The sequence below is a fragment of the Lagenorhynchus albirostris genome, chromosome 2 (genome assembly GCF_949774975.1).
Source record: "Lagenorhynchus albirostris chromosome 2, mLagAlb1.1, whole genome shotgun sequence".
Lineage (NCBI taxonomy): Eukaryota > Metazoa > Chordata > Mammalia > Artiodactyla > Delphinidae > Lagenorhynchus > Lagenorhynchus albirostris.
This window is the reverse complement of record NC_083096.1, coordinates 5,706,221-5,726,124: the sequence shown is the minus strand read 5'-3', so window position 1 is coordinate 5,726,124 and position 19,904 is coordinate 5,706,221. Positions and strand designations below refer to the sequence as shown.

Here is a 19,904-nt window from a genome sequence, read left to right as displayed (position 1 = left end):
ATATCTTTACAAATGAAGAAAGTGTCATCTTAATGTCTTATTAAACTATTATCCTACTTCAAACAGTAATTTAAAATTCACAATAGAAATGAGCAAATTATCATAATTCTATTTGAGTTTTTAGTTTGATTATAATTTTTATATATCTAGGTTAATGACTTCTAGAACTTCATACAAATAATATTACAAAGGTTAAGGATGTGGGCTCTGGAACGAACCAATTTGCCTAGGTCCAGATCTGAGCTCTGCTTCTTACTAATCGTAGACTTTGGATAAACTAAGGCTTATCTTTCCATCTAACCTTTCTGTGCCTCAGTTTCTTTTAACATTAAAAGAATGTTACATTTATTCTCTGTAAAATGAGAATAATACCTACCATAGAAGGTTGTTGTGCAAAATTAAACAATTTATTACACATAAAGCAATAAAAAAATTGGCTGGCAAAGAAGGTAAACATTAAATAAGTATTAACTGTAATTACTATTATGATGACATTTTAGGATCTCTTTGGGAACAGAGCATTCATGTCTGCTGCCACAAGTAAACTGATTTATCTCTTACCTCAAATCTTTTATCAAGACTTCTTTATTTTCCTTAATTTTATTTCTTAATTTTGTAGATTTTGCCCTAAGGTAATTTTTTCAAGGAGACCTCACATGTGTCACACTCCCTACGTGTATTCATTTTTGAGGTTATCACTTGACGGCTTTCATACATAACTGACCATCTTGAGTGGTATAAAACCAATGTCACAGAGCCTTTCCTGCAGAACTATTATTCTCCTAAAGACCATCAGAAGTCATTGATTCTCAATTAGTGTAGTATGACAACTGGCTTTCTCTCACACCTTTACCCCAGCTTCTAAGTGGAAACCTCCCTTGGCTAGGTGTCTTCACCACGGACAATAAAAATGAGGTCTCTGCCTCTGCTTGGATAAATCTTCAACTACACTTCTGATAAAATGAAGTGTGAGATGGGGTTTCCCAGAGCCAGATCCAATGAGTAGCTGTTGCATATACCACTGCTTCTCATAACGTATTTTTTTTCTTTACCTTTTTTTCTTATTTTTGTAATAAATGTTTAATACCACATAGGTAGCATACTTTCTAAGTTCTTGTATATCTGAAAATAACTACATTATCCTCATTATTCAATGAGGGCTTAAATTCTATTAAAGTTTAGGTTCTAAATCAATTTTTCTTGGAAACTTGTGAACTGTGTTTTAGAAACTTTTAACTCAGATGAGAACATGGATATCAGATTGATTCTTATTCATTTGTAGGTAATGCCTTTATTTTTTCCTGAAGTTTTATCATAGCTTACAGTAGATAAGTGGATATTTAAGATAGATATACTTAGCTGTTTTACTTTTTTTGCAAATTCCTTAACTACTTTGTGCCTCAAAGTTTCTTCATCTATAAAATAAGGACAATAGAACTTATCTTATAAGCTGTTAATGGTTAAATTAGTTAATACATGTGCTCAGAAAAGTGCCAAACACATAGGAAACCCTTGAAATGTTAGCCATTATTCTCAGTATTTGATGTTTGAAAATAACTGTACATTATTGTCGTATTTCAAAAATTGCTTATTTGTTGCAGAATTTTAATTCAAAACCATGTTTCTTAGATTTTTATATTAATAATAATTACATAATTATTATTTATATATATTCAATAACCATATTCTGCTTTTCCTCAATTTGAATTCAGCTTACTTGGTTAATTAACTGCCTAAAACTTGGCTGCTCACGTATGCAAAATTGAGTTGGGACAAATAGTTTTCTATTTGTTCTAGTGTGAAACAAGCCTGGGGACTGTTAGTCAGTTGCCAGATCTTTAGACAAATGCACTTTCTGTCGTTCATTTGTAATATAAGCAAAACAAATGTGACCAAACAAAACTAGTAATCAAATATCATGATGGTGCTATACTGCTAGACCATATGTTATAATACTTTCTCCAAACTACACTACTTAGCTTCTCACTGTCCACTCCCCAAGTAGGTCTTTGCCTTAAGAGTCAATTCAGTAAATTGAGTTCAAGAACTTAAGCATCCAGTATTCAATAAGTATTAATGAAAGATGCACAAGAAAATCCCAAGTACTTTTGAATTAAGCATGCTAATAATGTTTAACTAGATCATATTTTAAACAATAAATAAATAGGTTCATTTTCTCCTTAAATAAGACTGAGGAGGTAAAATAAATTTTTTTACATTGGACTAAAACACAAAATATCCACTAACCTAATATAGCTCTTTGCTTTACAACTCTACAAAATAATATGAAAATACGTAATACATATTCAAATAAAAAATTTGAATCAAAGTAGGTGCAAAAAAAATCTACTAGTGTAAAATTAGAAACACCAAATGCATTATAAATTAGAGTACTTACTATTGGTTAGAATATGCTGATAATTAAGCTAAAGTCATGCACTTAATTACCAGATGGACCAGTTGTCTCTGCTTTGTTCCAGAGACACAGGCTGAATCACAATTTCCAGCTGTCTTGGAACTGTGCACTACTGAGCTGGAGGGGCACACAGCCGACATGTGGGAAGATTAGTCCAATTCCATTACAATGACAGGAAAAGCAATTCTGAGCACATTCCTTACAGGAAGGGGTCAGTAGCCTCATTTTTATTTCAGTTTGGCACTGAGCATGGTGTCTTTTATAGACGAATGCTTAATGATAGTCCTTTTTAATGTTCATAATGTTGAAGACAAGATACATTTTAAAACCATACAGCAGCTTTCCAAACAGGTAATATTAAGATTGTGAGATCCATGAACAACAGAGCCATTTCATCAAATATTAGTTCCTGAATCATTTGGGGCTTAAAATTTAATGTATGTATTAAAAGTTCTGATTTGGTAAAGCAATGATAGACTTGCTCTATGAAACAACTTAACAGCAATTAATTATGACTAATTTCACCACAATGGAATATATATATGTGTGTATATATACATATATACCATTATACATACATAGATACAAATATATACACATATTTACAAATATACATATAAAAATATGTACATATATACACACACATATATATACATACATATATATACATATATATATAATGGAATATCACTCAGTCATAAAAAAGAATGAAATCTTGCCATTTGTGGCAACATGGCTGAACCCAGAGGGTATTAAGTTAAGTGCGACAGAGAAAGACAAATAATGTATGATTTCACTTATATGTGGAATCGAAAAAAACAAAACAAATATATGAAAACAAACAGGTGGTTGCCAGAGGGGAGGGGATCTGGGGACTGTACGAAATAGATGAGGAGAATTAAGAGGTACAAACTTACAGTTGCAAAATAAATGAGTCATGGGAATGAAATGTACAGCATGGGGGAATATAGTCAATAATAATGTAGTATCTTTGTAGGATGATGATGGCGGTCAAAAGGTACAAACTTGCAGTTATAAGATGAATAAGTACCACGGATGTAATGTAAATCAGGATTAATATCAATATAATTAACACTGCTCTGTTATATATGAAAACTGTTAAGAGAATAAATCCTGAGTTCCCATCACAAGGAAATTTTTTCTTTTATTTTATATTTATATGAGATGATAGTCACTAAACTTATCATGGCAATTATTTCATGATGTATATAAGCAAATCATTATCCTATACACCTTACATTTGTATAATGCTGTATGTCAATTATTCCCCAATAAAACTGGAAGGAAAAAAAAAAGTAGTCAGTCCCCTGTCTGCTGCCTAGAATCATTTTTAGGCATCCTGATTCAGTTTCATAGTATTATTAACAAATTACTATGCTTAAACATTTTAGAGTAAATCTCTTTTTGCAGGTTCACGTGATAATTCAATCATCTTGTATAAAGAGGACTTCTGAAATTAAAATTTTTGGAGTGTTCACACCATATGCCATGCCCTCTGCTAGATAGACATTTTATAAACATATCCAATTTAATCCTCATTTGAAAAAACACAAACAACAAAAATCTTATAGGGTGATTAATATTGTACTCATTTAATGATGTGGAAAACAAGGCTAGATAAATAAGTAATTTGCCCAAGGCCTCCAAATTAGTATAGCCTTGAGTTTTAAACAAACAGTGTACATGTAAACGTTCATGACTTATCATTGCCAGAGACTGCTTATTGTTCCACAGCATCGCATGTTTCTTTTTCTTGATAGTATAATATTCAACTGGGTATTTGTTGCCCCGACAGACTACATTTTTTGCAGATCCCCTGCAGCTATTGTGTGGGTATATGACCAAATCTAGCCTAAGTTATGCACACAATTTCTGGGTTGTGCCTTATATTCTTCTTTCCTAAGGATGGAGTTAGGATGTAATGGCAAGAGCAAAGCAGCCATAGTAAACCACGGAAACCCTGTTTTGAGAATGGCTGAAAACAAGATATAAGCAAACTTTGTCTCCAACAGTATTAAGCTGATGGAACAATCTTGGACAGACTACCTAGATGTTTCTATTTGTGTAAGTTCTTGTATCTTTGTGTATATTTGTCTTTTATAATATGTGTAGTGTAACTCTTTGGTAAAATAGCCTGATGATACAGCATAAGTAATGTATCATTGTTCATATTTTTCTTGTAGGTAACCCAACCATCAATGGTGAATTTGAATAAGACTTATTCTACCTTACTATGATGATCATGATTTATGAAGACATTTCGCTTGTAATGCTAGAGAAGAATACACAAAGAAATCAAACTTCAGTTCTTCCATCCTTGATATTATAATTTTAAAACATATTAATGTAAATGTATTGAGTACGTGTGATTAAAAACAATAACATTTTATGTACCTAAACTAACTCTATATTATAATTGCACGTTAAAAGGTAGACTCATATCCACGTATTGGTGACAGTTTTAACATTAGATAGTATCTGTCAAAACTACCACTCAAATGTCTAAAGTTTAAACATACATACACACAACAACAACAAAGTAACTATAATTGCAAATAAAACAAAAAGTGAAACACAAATGGTTAAAGTGACAAATAAACTGCATAACAGAAATTACATATAGATCATGAAAACCCTTTATCTAGCACAGCACCGTGGCATAAGAAAGTGGCAAAATTTGTGTAGTTGTTTCCTTTGAAAATAAAAATTACTCAAGAAATAGATGTATAGGCAGAAAGTAACAGCAAATAGAGAGCCCATTGTGGGTAGTTCACTGTGATGAGGATGCCTCCAGAACCAAAGTACTGGACTAAGTGTTATCATACAAAAATAATCTGTCCTTACTTTTGCATTAAAATTTCAATTACCTCTTTAGCAAATTTACTTTAATAGACTCCCATATTATTTAGACTCATTCATTTTACTTTTTGTAATTTTCCAGTAATTGAGAAAGTAGCATGTGCATAGGTATATAAAAATTTTAATTTTAAATAATACTTTTCCTTAAGTAAAATGAGAAAATTCCTAAATTATCTAAATTATGTATCTTAAAATTAAGAACTTTTTGTGACATTAGAAGAGAAGGCATTACTGTTAGCATTTCAAATTTATGCAGTTAGATATTTACTAGGTAAATAATAAAAACAATTTGTGAAGAGTAAAAAAAAATTAAATGATAAGATGGCATTGTGTCCATTTTAAAGGGGTATTTTATGTTTAAAGGCATGGAATATCCTAAAATGTTTGCTTTTTAAATATAAAAGTATGGAATAAAACATATTTCAAATCCATTTAAAAGAGGTATAATTGCATACTACTTAGGTGTAATAGTTGTTATATTGCTGTACCTACAACTATATTTACATACATATATCTATAGCTATACTTTAATCTAAAAATAGTATTGTAGTAGTGATGAAGGCATTCTTCCTATTGCAGTACTTCCTAATTAGCTTTTTCTCTTTCTCAGTAGGTCGAATCCAGGTCAGAGCACAAATACACATAATTAAGTTGAAAAACAGACATATCATTCTACCTCATTTTTTGATTTTCACATTTTTTTTTTCTCTAGTAAGGCTCTGCATGAATCCATATGGGCAGTGCATCATTTCTCATTCCAAAAGAAGAAATACTACTCAACATCACTAATCATTAGACAAATGCAAATCAAAACTACAATGAGGTATCACCTCACACCAGTCAGAATGGCCACCATCAAAAAATCTACAAACGATAAACACTGGAGAGGGTGTGGAGAAAAGGGAACCCTCTTGCACTCTTGGTGGGAATGTAAATTGATACAGCCACTATGGAGAACAGTATGGAGGTTCCTTAAAAAACTAAAAATAGAACTACCATACGACCCAGCAATCCCACTACTGGGCATATACCCTGAGAAAACCATAATTCCAAAAGAGTCATGTACCACAATGTTCATTGCAGCTCTATTTACAAAATAGTCAGGACATGGAAGCAACCTAAGTGTTCATCGACAGAGGAATGGATAAAGAAGATGTGGCACATATATACAATGGAATATTACTCAGCCATAAAAAGAAATGAAATTGAGTTACTTGTAGCGAGATGGATGGACCTAGAGTCTGTCATACAGAGTGAAGTCAGAAAGAGAAAAACAAATACCGTATGCTAACACATATATATGGTATCTAAAAAATAAAAATGGTTATGAAGAACCCAGGGGCAGGACAGGAATAAAGACGCAGATGTAGAGAATGGACTTGAGGACACGGGGAGGGGGAAGGGTAAGCTGTGACAAAGTGAGAGAGTGGCATGGACATATATACACTACCAAATGTAAAATAGCTAGCTAGTGGGAAGCAGCTGCATGGCACAGGGAGATCAGCTCGGTGCTTTGTGACCACCTACAATGGTAGGATAGGGAGGGTGGGAGGGAGATGGGAAAGGGAGGAGATATGGGAACATATGTATATGTATAGCTGATTCACTTTGTTATACAGCAGAAACTAACACACCATTGTAAAGCAATTATACTCCAATAAAGATGTCTAAAAAAAATAAAAAACTAGTTCATAAAAAAAAAAAAACTGTTTTCTATAATAAAGCAACGTACCAGTTGCCTCCCACTGTCCTGTCTGCCCTCGCTTTCTGCCTGGATGCCTGAGAGAACATCGGGGGAGGAGGGGCAGGCAGACAGGGACGGGCAGGGACAGTGTTCTCAACAGCAGTTCTGCTTTGAAGATTATGGAAAGATGAGGGCACCCCCATGCCAGCAGTTTGAAAGAAAAATTATTGTTTGACAACTGTGGCCTGCAGTACAAATTCTTGTGATCTGGTTGTTTACAGCATTTAGGAAAACCTCAGAGCTGCAGTAAATATCAATACCAAATGGTTGACGTGCTTTCTTGTTTTTTTCCTTAAGACTGAAGTAAGGATTTTACTTCTATTTCTATAGGTGACCATTACTTTTTATAGTGAATATTTATCTATTCATTTACTGTAGCCAAATCTTAATTAAAGTGGTTTATTATATGTTTTTGTAGAACTATAATTAAAACAAAACATAATAAAAATGCTGATATGTATGATCTTACCAGGTGAAGATAAGGCATAGTAATGTAGATATTAAAATCAAAACTTGATTAAACATTGCAGACTGTGTACGCTGAATGGCTCTGTGTAGATCATTCTGAAATAATACAGAACAAGCATATTTTAAATTTTGATAGATACTACATATTCGTGAGTTTTGTTACATTTATTACTACGTATTACATTTCAACTATCTTGTGCATACTCAACACACATACTTTAAATGGATATAGCAGCATATTTTCGTTTTTGCCTTGGTCTATATAACCTTACTGTAACATTCATATTACCAAGATAATACTATGGGAGACCACCAAAGCACCAAATTTTAGTTTACTCGCCTTACAAACATCTGTAGAGTTGTTACACTGACTCCCCAAAAGCCCTCCACGGTGAGTATGCTCTCTTGTGGAAAATTCTAATTTTAAAAGATCAGAAAATAATATGTTCAATTAAGGGGAAAGTAATAGCTGGATCAAACTACAACCATATCTCATTCTCTGAATCAGGAAAAATAACATGAATTATGCCAGGTGATTTATCATAAAAATAAAAAATTATATAGCCAATGAACATTTTTAGATTAATTTCATTCATATTAAGAGAAATGTGAATTCAAGATATAATTTTATTTTCCAATTGAAAAACATTGAAAATAATAATACCCACTGTTATTTAATATGCAAAAAACAAGCACTCATATATAATACTGCTCATGTAATGTTATAAATTTCTTGAAAGTAATTTGGTAATACAAGTCAAAATTCACAAAAGTATGCCCTTTCTACTTCATGGATTCATTCATTTAATTAGTATTTACCCCATAACATAATTTCTAAAAGCTAACCACATGAAAATTATGAGATGGAAATCGAATACTTATGTATGTTCATCTTTATGACAAAATTATAATATTTATTACGTGAAATAATGAATGTCCATTACTATTAAAGTAACTAAAAATGCAATAGAAAAATGGTTAAATAAATTGATCAAAACTAGATAGCAGATTTAGATGCATCCATTAAAAATGGTTTGAACAGGAATATTTAATGACATAGGAACCTGTCCACCACATACTATTATATGACAAAAAATTTAAATTATAAAATTAAACATACTATTTTGTGTGTGTGTGTTTTCATAGAAAATATTAGAAGAATATAAGTTATTACTAGTGCTTAGTCTGTGTGGAAGGTTTGTAGTTTTGCATAATGTTTTATTTTATGGTTTCCTGTTGTATAAATTTTTTATAGTAACATTTTAACAGTCTGCATATCAGGACTGCATGAGATAAATAACTTCATCAATACAAGCAAAGTCTCAATGAGCCATAGTTTATCTTTCTCTACCACACATTTAACCAAAACTGTAACAAAAACAAACTAAGTTGACTAGAATTTCACCTCGCATCTCTTACTTTCTTCTAACAGAGGTGTTAATGAACAGAAAAATAAATTAAAATTTAGCAACCAGGAAGAGGAGAAGTAAAATATAGAGCTATGATGGAAAATGAATCCTAAATTAACAATGCAAGCACTACTTCTACTCTCAACGATTGACTAATAATTCCTCTCTTGGTTAGGTTACTTTTTCCAACAGCTAATAAATGCAAATTAGCAAAGACGTTTATTTTTTTTTTTCCTGGAGTATTTTTTTTTCATTAGGAATTTAGGCAATCTATATTTAGTGAAATAGTATTTTTTTGGACAGTTAAGACAGACTGATGTTTCCACAAACCATCCACAGGCTACAGTCTCCCCTTCTTAGTCATGAACTTTCATGAGGCTCCAGTGGTTACTTAACACAGATGTTTAGAAATATTCATCTGGTTGTGAATATTCAAATGTTATCCAGATATTCCTTTTGGCCACAACTTGTGTCATAATTTCTGTTAAAAAGCTATTTACATTGTAAAGCAATTATACTCCAATAAAGATGTTAAAAAAAAAAGTTATTTAAGAGAAAAGCAAGTTTACCTCCAAACAAATTTAATTTCTGTGTGATAAAATTAATAATATTGAGCCCTTACTATGTTTATGCCAGATACAAGATTTTACACATACATATATATGCATGTATATATAATTTCATTTAATTCTCACAGCAAGCCTGTATGTAGGTACTTTTATTCTCTTGTGAAGATGAAGACATTAGCAAAGAAGTTGAATCATTTGCTTATCTTATCAGAGCACTTAACACAGAGTGGACTCCTATTAACACCTGTAGAATAAATGACCAAGCAGCAAGCTCACTCATAAGTGTCCAAGTCCATTATAGCAAAGAGATTTTGGTCATAGTTATAAATCAGTCCTTCTGAACAGGGTCAGCCTTGGGCAAAATGCAACTGTGGCACATCTCTTCTTTCCTGCTTCCCCTTCTCCCTCCTAATATCCTACTCCCAACCCAACCCAGCCTAAAAAGGTGACTTTACATGAGGGCCTTCTGGCTGCAATACAGGGTCTTACAAAAGCCTATAGATTTTTATGGACTGTGAGACTACCTACAGTTAAGAACAGTTTAACAATGTTACCTCCTGAAGCCTTAAAACCAGGGATCCCGTTATACATCAAGAGATTGCCTTAGAAGGGAAGGCTGTTTGTCTTCAGGAAATTGGCTAACTAGTTGGACCAGTCCGAACAGCAGTTAGCTTTAGTTTGGTGATATTTGGAATATCTGAACTATTTTTGTTTACCAGCTCATAGGGCCTTATGAAGGAAGGGACTTGGCAATATGGGCATTTTATGACTTTTCATTCTCATTAGGGTATAAGCAGACTTGGGATCTATTAGCTTAGACAGTTATGCAACACATCACTTTAATGAGGTAAGAAATAATGGAGTGTTGAAAAATATTTTTGTCTTTACACTTGTCTTTTATACTTACAATCATATTTTCCAAGGCATGTTTGGCAAGCCAACAGTTTAGAAAGACTGGGACAAATAGATTTCTTAAGGAAGGCCAGAATATCTGGAAAACAAATCAAAACTAAACTTTTATCTCAAAGCAAGAAATCGATATGATTGAGAAGAAATGTGAAACAGAAATAAGTTATTAAAAACAATAGAATGATCTAAAACATGTGGCAAATACTTTAAACTCATATGACTATTGAAATGCAAGGAGCAGACAGGATCTTTTCATTCATTCTCTAAGTCTTACTTAAGGAAAAATTCTTCGGAAAATTATTGTAGAAGCAGAATGAAAATAATCAGCCCTCACTGGATGTCAGCTATAATGTGCTAATTAGATCACTAAATCTTTTAGTGTGACAGTTTATAATAGACATCACCTCTTTCTTTCCTGCAGCTGGAAGTAAAAAGTAGATGTAAGGAGACAGAGCTTTAGTTTTTCATAGCATTACCACTTAATCTCTGCAGATGCAAACATTCTTACTGACTTTGGTGAACTGTATTCCACTGGAATTATGTTGAATTAGCCATTCAATCTGGGGCCAGTTGTTCCTCTAGATAAATCACTCAAATTAAAATAATTGTCAGAACTGAGCAACAGCCTCAGATCATATTGACTTCTTTTCATAATTTTCCAAATAAAATTCAAACAAATAAGGTTTAGAAAGCATATTACCAACAGATATTACTGTAACTTTATCAAATAGAGATTAAGACCTAATTTTGCAATGGGAAAGTGCTAGTTATACATACTTTGTAGTTAAAACAGGATCACTGTGGAATTGGTCCTCCACAGACTTTGATAAAGAAGCAAATTACTAGTTGTCTGGCTGACGGCAACTTTCTTAGTAAAAAGAGAACTGGACTTAGGAAACCCTGTGGTTAAGCTCGAGATAAACATATTCTTAGCATGAGAAACCTTTATAAATACTTGGTTTCTATTTTTTTTTTTAATGCCACAATATACACAAGAAATGGAATGATTAATTCCTGGTCTGTTTAGACAATATTGACACTTGTTAAAATGGCACCTCTAGAGCATATATTTCTAAAAGCATTTCATTTTGCAATTGTACTAAATCTCATTAATTTTCACTTAATTTCACAATCCAGTTACCCAACTGATTTTACTATTTATTTTTTAATACCATGATTTAAAACAATAACAAAGTCTAAATTCATTCATCTGAGCTAATATGTTATCTATTACTATTTAGATTTAAAGACTTTATGTCTAATAAAAAACATTTCTTTTAAAGATTCTTTTAGGACTTACTGAGATAATGAAGGGAACCGCATTAATTACTTCCAAGATGAAGGGTATTCGTAAAATCTGTTCCCAGATGTTTCCCTTCCAAGAAAGAATGAGTAAAAATGAAAGTCAATTATAACTGAATCCCATTAAAGGGGGAAAAAGACAGCATCAGAATTTCTCTAGCAATAAGGATGTTTATATTAATAGAATACCAAATTATTATTTAGAAATGTAGCAATGACTTTTAGAGATTATTTTGCTGAATGTAATTGTGCCCTCTCAATTTTGTAGTCAGTGTAAGAAGTAAAACAAATGTTTGTAGTAATCCTTGAATATTGCATATAACACATTTTAATCATATCATATTTCATGGAAGAAAAGTTACTAGTAAAAATAAAACACATTAAAAAACCTTACAGAATCAATGAAAAGGTGATTCAATCTTAATTTTTTTACTATAATAATTATATTCACAAACTTTAAAGCATATCAAATAGTTCGCAAACACAAACATATAACAATGTTCCTTGGAATTAACATTGTTTTTAGATTAATAAAATTTAAAGGGAGGATTTTCTCAATCTTCTGGATTCTAATTTTCCAACCCACATAGTGCAACAATATTAATCAGGCCTGGCTACCTAATTTGTGGGGCTAAGGGCAAAATGAAAATGCAGGGCCTCTTAGCAGGGCCTCTTATTAACAAATTATGAATAATTTCAAGAAGGTGACATCAGAGCATTAAAACAAGCACAGGCCCTTCTAATTGTGCAGCTCTGGGCAACTGCACTGACTAACAGGTCATTCCTGAAACTTTCTTGAACGGTGTCTAGCAAAAAAGAACTCAGAACTTCCTAAAGCAGTTTATTCGTCTATGAAAACAAGAACTACCCATTAGTAAGGCAATTTGAAATCTGACTCCCTGTAATGTCTAATTATTTTGTGACACTGGCTATAATATTGGGATTCTTTATTTTTCTTGAGGTCCCAAAGCCTTAAAACATTACAATGATATAAAACACCTCCACTTCACAAGGCAAGTTCTAGATCAGCAATCATCTGTGTGCTAAAGAGGTTTTGTTATCATTAGTTCATCACCCGTCTGCAAGCTGTATAAAGAGTGGAGGAGGGAGCAGGTGGAAGAAACAGAAGCAATGAGACCTCCTCTGTGTAGAGATACAAGGGTGCTGTGTTACTTCCCTCACCACATCCAGCTCAGTGAGGAGAGCTCGGGTGAACGACCCAGACAGCTGTGCTCAGACATGGGGGCTGCATTTGGCCAATGCTTAAAACATCATCAAAAAACAGCAGAGTAAAGACAAAGAGAGTTGAGATGAGAACAGGCCATACTTATGCCAATCCTAAGAGGTACTTATTTTCTGCGGATGAGATATAGACCCTAAAGAATGAAACTTATGGCCATTCTAAGTTCACACTCAGGAGGGCTGTGTTCCTAAGTGGACATGGAACCGTGACAGACGGTGGCCCTCAGGACCCCAGGGCCTGGGTCAGAGCCCTAATGGCCAGCCTGAGGCTTGAGGCATCAAGGAGCTTTGGCCAAAGGCCTCAGGAGAACTACAAAAGCCCCGTTTGGACCTGCCATCAGAGCAACCCAACCGCAGACTGTTCTTGTGCCAGTAAGGCAACTTTGTCCCAGAAGCTGACCTCACTCCTCCCCATGCCTCCTCAGCCCTGAGGGACCAAAATCAGCTGGTGTCAAATAAGGGAGGAGGGGAAAAGAGGAGATGGCTCCCAAGATGATCCCCTGCCCCATGTGGTTCCAGGCCAAGAAAAAGTTAAAACTGGATAAGAATTTTAAATTTTTACATACTGATCATAATTTCTTAAGTACTAAACTGAGATTTGCATTGCGATTGAAAAGTCTAAAAAAGCTAAGATACCTGCCCAAGACTTCATCTGATGAGCATGGCTCATAAGGAAAATGACTGGATTTGAAGGAGAAATGCAGGAAGACTAAAGCCTTTTCCTACTCGCACTGAGTCAGGCCTACCTATTCAACAAACCATTTATAATTGATTTTAATTATGTGAAGCTCCTATTTTTTATTGTGCAGGTTAACATTACCATTTCTTTCATCAGTTTTTTACATGACTCAGTTTCCAGAATGTTTAACACTTGGCTTACTCTTTCCCTACTGTGTTTTTACTTATTGTACATCGTTCCTTGATGTCAATGATTCTGCACAGGAAAAGAGACCGATGTGACCAGAAGAAGACGGCAGGGTGGAGTGGGGAGGGGTATGAGTACAGTTACCACTGGTCATACGGCAGGATCTTTCTACGAATACACAGCAAGATTAGTTGGTGTTCTTAGCTGTGGCACACTGGAAAGTTTAGCTCGTAGTAAACCAAAAGTCGTTCTATCTCTAATGTCCTTCTTCATTTCCATTTATAACACACCAATTTGATTTTTATGATTTTTTCTCAAACCAGTAAAAGAGTCTCATGACTGGTATGTGACTTGGTTGGGTTCCCTTCCGATTTACCTTCCATATTAAAACCAGAGAATTCTTTCTAAAATGCCAAATTTCCATTGCCATCATATTAACATCCAAACTCCTCATTACATCATATGAAGCTTCATAACTTGGACTCTGGCTACTGGTTTGGTTTGTACCTACTACATTCCTAGCTCACCTTGAATTCAGCTACAGATTCATCACATGTAAAACTGATTTTGAGGCAGTTCTCTGAACACACTACGCTATTTCATACTTTTACAACTTTGCTCACATACTTCTCCCTCTGCTTGGAATGTCTCAGTCCCCATACCTTCACCACTAACTACCTGGATATATCTTTGTAACATTTTATAAAACTTATTTGTTTATATGACATTTGGATTCAATAAGCATGTGAATGAATAGATGAAGCTTTCAACTATCTTATACATATTCTTCCCTTCTTGGTATAATTAATTTTTGACCTTAAACATTTATATTTCTTTCTATTGGATCCAAATGGAAACCCCTGAAAGAATATTATTGTTTAAAGCCTTCCTGGTGCAATTATAAATAAGTTGTTAAACTTATGGCCACAAAGCTCAACAGGTTTTCTGGAAGAAAGCATTTCAAGAGTACTTGGCTATATACCCATCTTAGGTAATCTCATCTATGTGTCAACTTCAACATATCGTCAATAATAAACCAATGACTTCCAATGTTGTATCTCTAGCTCAGATCAATATTCTATCTGAGAATCTCTTTCAGATCTCCACTGCCTAATCCACTGCTTCACACAGATGCCTCAAAGGCACCCTGTGGGTAATATGTCTAAAAGTAAAATTTAAACGACAAGGAAAACAAGACAATCCGAAACCTATGGGATGCAGAAAAAGCACTTCTAAGAGGGAAGTTTATAGCAATACAATCCTACCTCAAGAAACAAGAAAAATCTCAAAAAACAACCTATCCTTATACCTAAAGCAACTAGAGAAAGAAGAACAAACAAAACCCAAAGATAGTAGAAGGAAAGAAATCATAAAGATCGAAATAAATGAAATAGAGACGACTCATCTTGATGACTCAGACTCATCAAGAAAAAAAGGGAGAGGATTCAAATCAATAAAATTAGAAATGAAAAAAGAGAAGTTACAACCGACACCACAGAAATACAAAGGATCATAAGAGACTAACAAGCAACTCTATGCCAATAAAATAGACTACCTAAAAGTAAAATTTATGATGTTTGCCCTGACTGGTTCTCCAGTAACAGAAACCAAAAGTTCTGGAGAAACTCTTTACACCTTCCTTTCACATGCTAAACAAGAATAATTCGACAATAAGACTTCCTGATTCATATATGGACCTTGAGTCCTCTGGTTCTCATTCTAATGCTAATCCCACTCCAGCCTCCTAACCGGTCTCCTCCCCTTCCTTCTTGCCCCATTCCCATCCACCTCCCACAATGTTACCAGGAATACGTTTCTAAGGCACATCTCATGTGCCAATCCCTACCCCTCACCCCACGCCATCCCCACTCACTTTGTAACTCTTGAACAATTCAGACACTTGCACAGCGAAACACAGATTCTATTACAACCTACAAAAGGCAACATATCGTTTAGCTCTCCTTGTCCTCGCCCCCCGAATTTTAAAGATCATTCTTTCCTAAGACCTTCCACTCCTTATATATGCCAGGGCCTTGGCACGTGCTTTTTAAGAGACTTGGAAAATCTCCACCTTCCTTTCCAATTTCCCTTTGTCTAGTTAATTCACACACATCTTTCAGCTCTTAACTCAAAATCTTTTGAGTGTTTTGAGGCTTTCCTTGCCCCCTCATTGCACACACACCAGACAAGATCAGATTCCCACACTAGGTTTTCCTATCTTCATCAACATCCTTCTCATTCCTTTTTTTGTTTGTTTTTATATATTTAATCAACACTTGATTTTAATGTCATGAGGTCCAGGTGAGAGCATCTGTTTAGTTCGGGATTCTTTGCTCTGTTCCTAGCACAGTCCTTGACAGCCTGAAGCTCCTCAATAAAAACTAGAACTGCATTATGTCAAACACGCTCCTGTGGATTCATAGCTAATGTGTGTGTATTTGTGTGTTGTAGCAAATAAGGATTTTCCCCCTGAGGACTAATTTTCACAATATAAAATTATACAGGGAGGCAATGTACTCATTGCTAAAAATAAGCGAATAACTTTTCGATTATATTCATTAGGTTTAATTCTAAGATCTCAGGTTGTCTTCTGAACATTCATAAATTATCTCCCCTAAGATAAGCTGATGAAAAATAGATAGAAAAATTATCCAAAAGTTGCATTGGCTATTAGAGAGTCCCCATGGGCCTGCATCATATAAATCCACATGATAAAAGTAATTATGGTGGAAAAAGAAAGCCTAAATCTGGAGAATGCAGCTACATAGAGAAGCATGAAATAAGATCCAAAAGGCAGGCACATGCCTTTCAAAATTAAGTTAAATACCTGTTTCACTTAATCTTATTTTCCTGAACGAGATGAAAGGCATTAGTCTCCTTCCAAATGGTAACCTAAAGAAAAAAAAGTTTCTAAAAAGTAGGTTTTTCTGTTCTAAGCGTGTAGAGCTCTCTGAGTTCCTCTCCTTATTGACAGAATTCAGTAAAATATAAATAAAACCTAATCTAACCATTCTACAACATTTGGTATGGATGTAACCTTCCTAAACCAATAAAAATGCAGGACAACAGGTGATTTTCTAAGATGTACCAGGCTTTTATTTTTATCATAAAAGAAAGTGCAAGTTTGGAACTATTATCTAGGTAACTCTAAAAAGCACTTTAAAAATTATAAGATTTATGGTAATTTAGTTGTTAGCCCAGGATGGAACATGGGACTTTTAAAAAGCATTTTCTTCTATAATATTAAGAATACCTATATTTAAAATATTTAACCAAAAAGACTAATAACTTACTTTCCTTCAGTGAGTTTAAATTATGGAATAACCCTATGGCAGTCTTTTGTATTTCTGAATGTAAACTCAACAACATTTAGATTTACCATTTCCATGGCATGGTAAGCAGAATCACCAGGATCTAGGCGTCCTAGTCCAAATCCTTTGTTCTTTCCAGAAATAAGCCCATCATGATGTTAACATTTCAAAACTGTTGCTTTTTCATAAAGCGATTACTGTATAGAAAAAAGAATTGTAGATTTAACCAAAGCCTTCTAGGTGTGCTGAACTTTTGTTTTCAGAGATTTGGAAATTATGCCAGGGTGTGTTTTTGTTTCCTTTTGAGTTAATGAATGTATGTGTATAAATAGAGTTCTATTTTGAAAGCAGCTGATAAAGGCATAGAGGGTATCTATCTGACAGAAGAATAAGAACTTCCCTGTTGGGCAATCCCTGCGACTATTTTGACAAACAGTGATAAATAAACATGAATTGAATGATGATTTAACTTCAGACCTGCAATTCTGTATGACAGAGGACAAAATAAGTGGATGTCAGGGATTTGTAAGTTATTATCTGTTAACCTCAACATACACTTTTAAGAGTTTTTGCTCATTTTGCTTTTACTCATTAGTCTTTTGATTTAAAAAAACTATAGTCTCCATGATAGTTTAAACTTTTTTAATTGTTAAGGATTAAGTCATGCTTATTTTAGAAAGTCTAATTTTAAGAACTATAAAGTACTTACAAATAAAGTATTAAATTTATTTTAAAATATCACATATATACATATATGTTGTATATGTAAATATATACATTATCTGTATATATATATGCAGATGTAAACAAATATGAGAAAATTGTATGTTGATTTGCTATTGATATTTCAGAACTAGAAATATCAAAGAGCAATATTAGAAATGGATTTCATTACTAATACAATATCCATTTCTGCATACCTATCTATAATTTTTCTTAAAAGTCTAATTTGAGAGAAGGACCTCATTTGAAGTTCTGCTGTATGGATTTGCATTATATATATGCCATAAATAGTTATCAATTATTTAATTTTTTCATTCCAAAAAATGTATCCAACAGTTTATTGAAAGGGTCAGAAGAGTTCATGAATTTGACTGAATATATGAACGGAAAAGAAGGTAATTAACAGCAACCTGTCCTTCCAATGTCACATAACTCCTTTTTATCTTTTGTGTTGTAACACACAGGACTCTCACCATGAACCTCTCCTCCATCTAGACATTAATGTTTATGAAGGTCAGAATGAAAATATTATATGTCATCTAGCTCTACCTGCTAGGTCTTTGCTCTCATTTTATAAATGGCAGGAATTAATTGATTACAAATGTCAGCACCACATAATTACAATGGAAAATTATAATTCCACCTTGAATCTCTTCGTGCTTTTTAAATGACTACTATTAGCAAAGCACCAAAGTTAATTTCATATTACTTTTTAGTTTGAATTTGGAGCACATACATTCACCAATGCAGATTAATATTTTGGCCAGTTTATGCATTTGTACATACTCTTGTACTAGCGGAAGAGATTTCATTAAATTACAAAAAAACACCCACATGCCTAATTTTTAGTATGTCACTTTTTGCGTATCATATTCAACATTTATCACATACTTGAATGCTAAAGACCTTAGAAGATAACATCTTGGATGTTAATTTACTTGATTTTTATTTTATTCTTCTAGGTATCCAAAATCCAGATTTGTCAATCAGTACCTATTTATAGAGCACCTATTCTGACAAGAAGATATACTAATAAGCCATTAAAAGATGCCTCCTCAACATCTTATTCTATAGTGTCCATCACTACGCTAGTATTTTCTAAGTAATTTAGGATTAAGTGACCAGCTATGTGCAAGATCTTTCAGCTTCCTCCTCTAACTTCAAAATATTCTTTCAGGCACCATTTTCTATCTCCTGTGCTCTCAGAAAAGAACAGAATGTATCCAAAGCTACTTAGTAGTCCTCAACTTCCTGTTCTAGCTTATTCTTACTTTTTATAAACCTTGCTTCATCCATCATTTTTTCCTGTCCCTTCTACTTGCTCTCTTTAAAAGATGCATATTTTTATCATCGTGAGGCAATCTTCCACCTCATTATATTGCCTCTAGGGAGCTCCTGTACCAGTCAATCAACATTCTTCATTTGACAATTTTACTCTCAACTGTATTCCATTGAAATTGGGCTCTTAAGGGTGAATAACAAATGATCTCCCAAATTGTAAACCCAAAAGCCTTTCTCAAGCTTCTTACTAAACTTTCCAAGGTTCCCATGCTTTCATTTAACGCTTTTCTTCCCTAGACATTTCTAACATCCTATTTTTCTCATAAATATTAAATCAATCCATCTGTATTATTTTTGGAAGGCACTCACTCTTTTCTTTCTACACTTTCTAATTCATCAATCTCACCTTATTAGACACTGGCCTTATGTTCTTTAGGCGGAGTTAATGAGAGTTTTAAAAAGGAAGCCAGCGGAAAAGGTGAAAGAGTTTGTAAAGACTTCTTGCCCTAAATTTTGGATTAAAAAGTAGTCTAGGGAATGTTATCTTCAAAACCTTATATTATGAAGTGAGAAAGAAATTTATATGGTAGATAAGAATTCCCCCAAAACAGAACCTTGAGTGCACTTGTTGACGTCGTACATGCAGAAACTGCGAACTGGAAATCCGTGATGACTATGACAACCATTCTGATGACTTTCCATGCTTCTCACCTATTCCTCTGTCTGTCCTCATTGCTCGGTTCTTCCTATGGACACACTATAAGCATCTTCATTAACGTGGGCCT

General features: G+C 33.7%; 1 protein-coding gene across 4 annotated transcripts in view; it reads right to left on the bottom strand.

Moving 5' to 3' along the window:
• Window positions 1-19,904, bottom strand: part of KCNT2 (potassium sodium-activated channel subfamily T member 2) — a 372,961-nt gene that overhangs the window by 213,502 nt on the left and 139,555 nt on the right. For all 4 annotated transcript variants that reach the window (XM_060142019.1, XM_060142020.1, XM_060142021.1 and 1 more), the window contains exons 6-8: window positions 11,696-11,770; window positions 10,394-10,477; window positions 7,510-7,604 (exon numbers count right to left, since the gene is read on the bottom strand). In XM_060142019.1, the coding sequence (XP_059998002.1) occupies window positions 7,510-7,604; window positions 10,394-10,477; window positions 11,696-11,770 (254 nt within the window). The remainder of the gene's footprint in view (window positions 1-7,509; window positions 7,605-10,393; window positions 10,478-11,695; window positions 11,771-19,904) is intronic.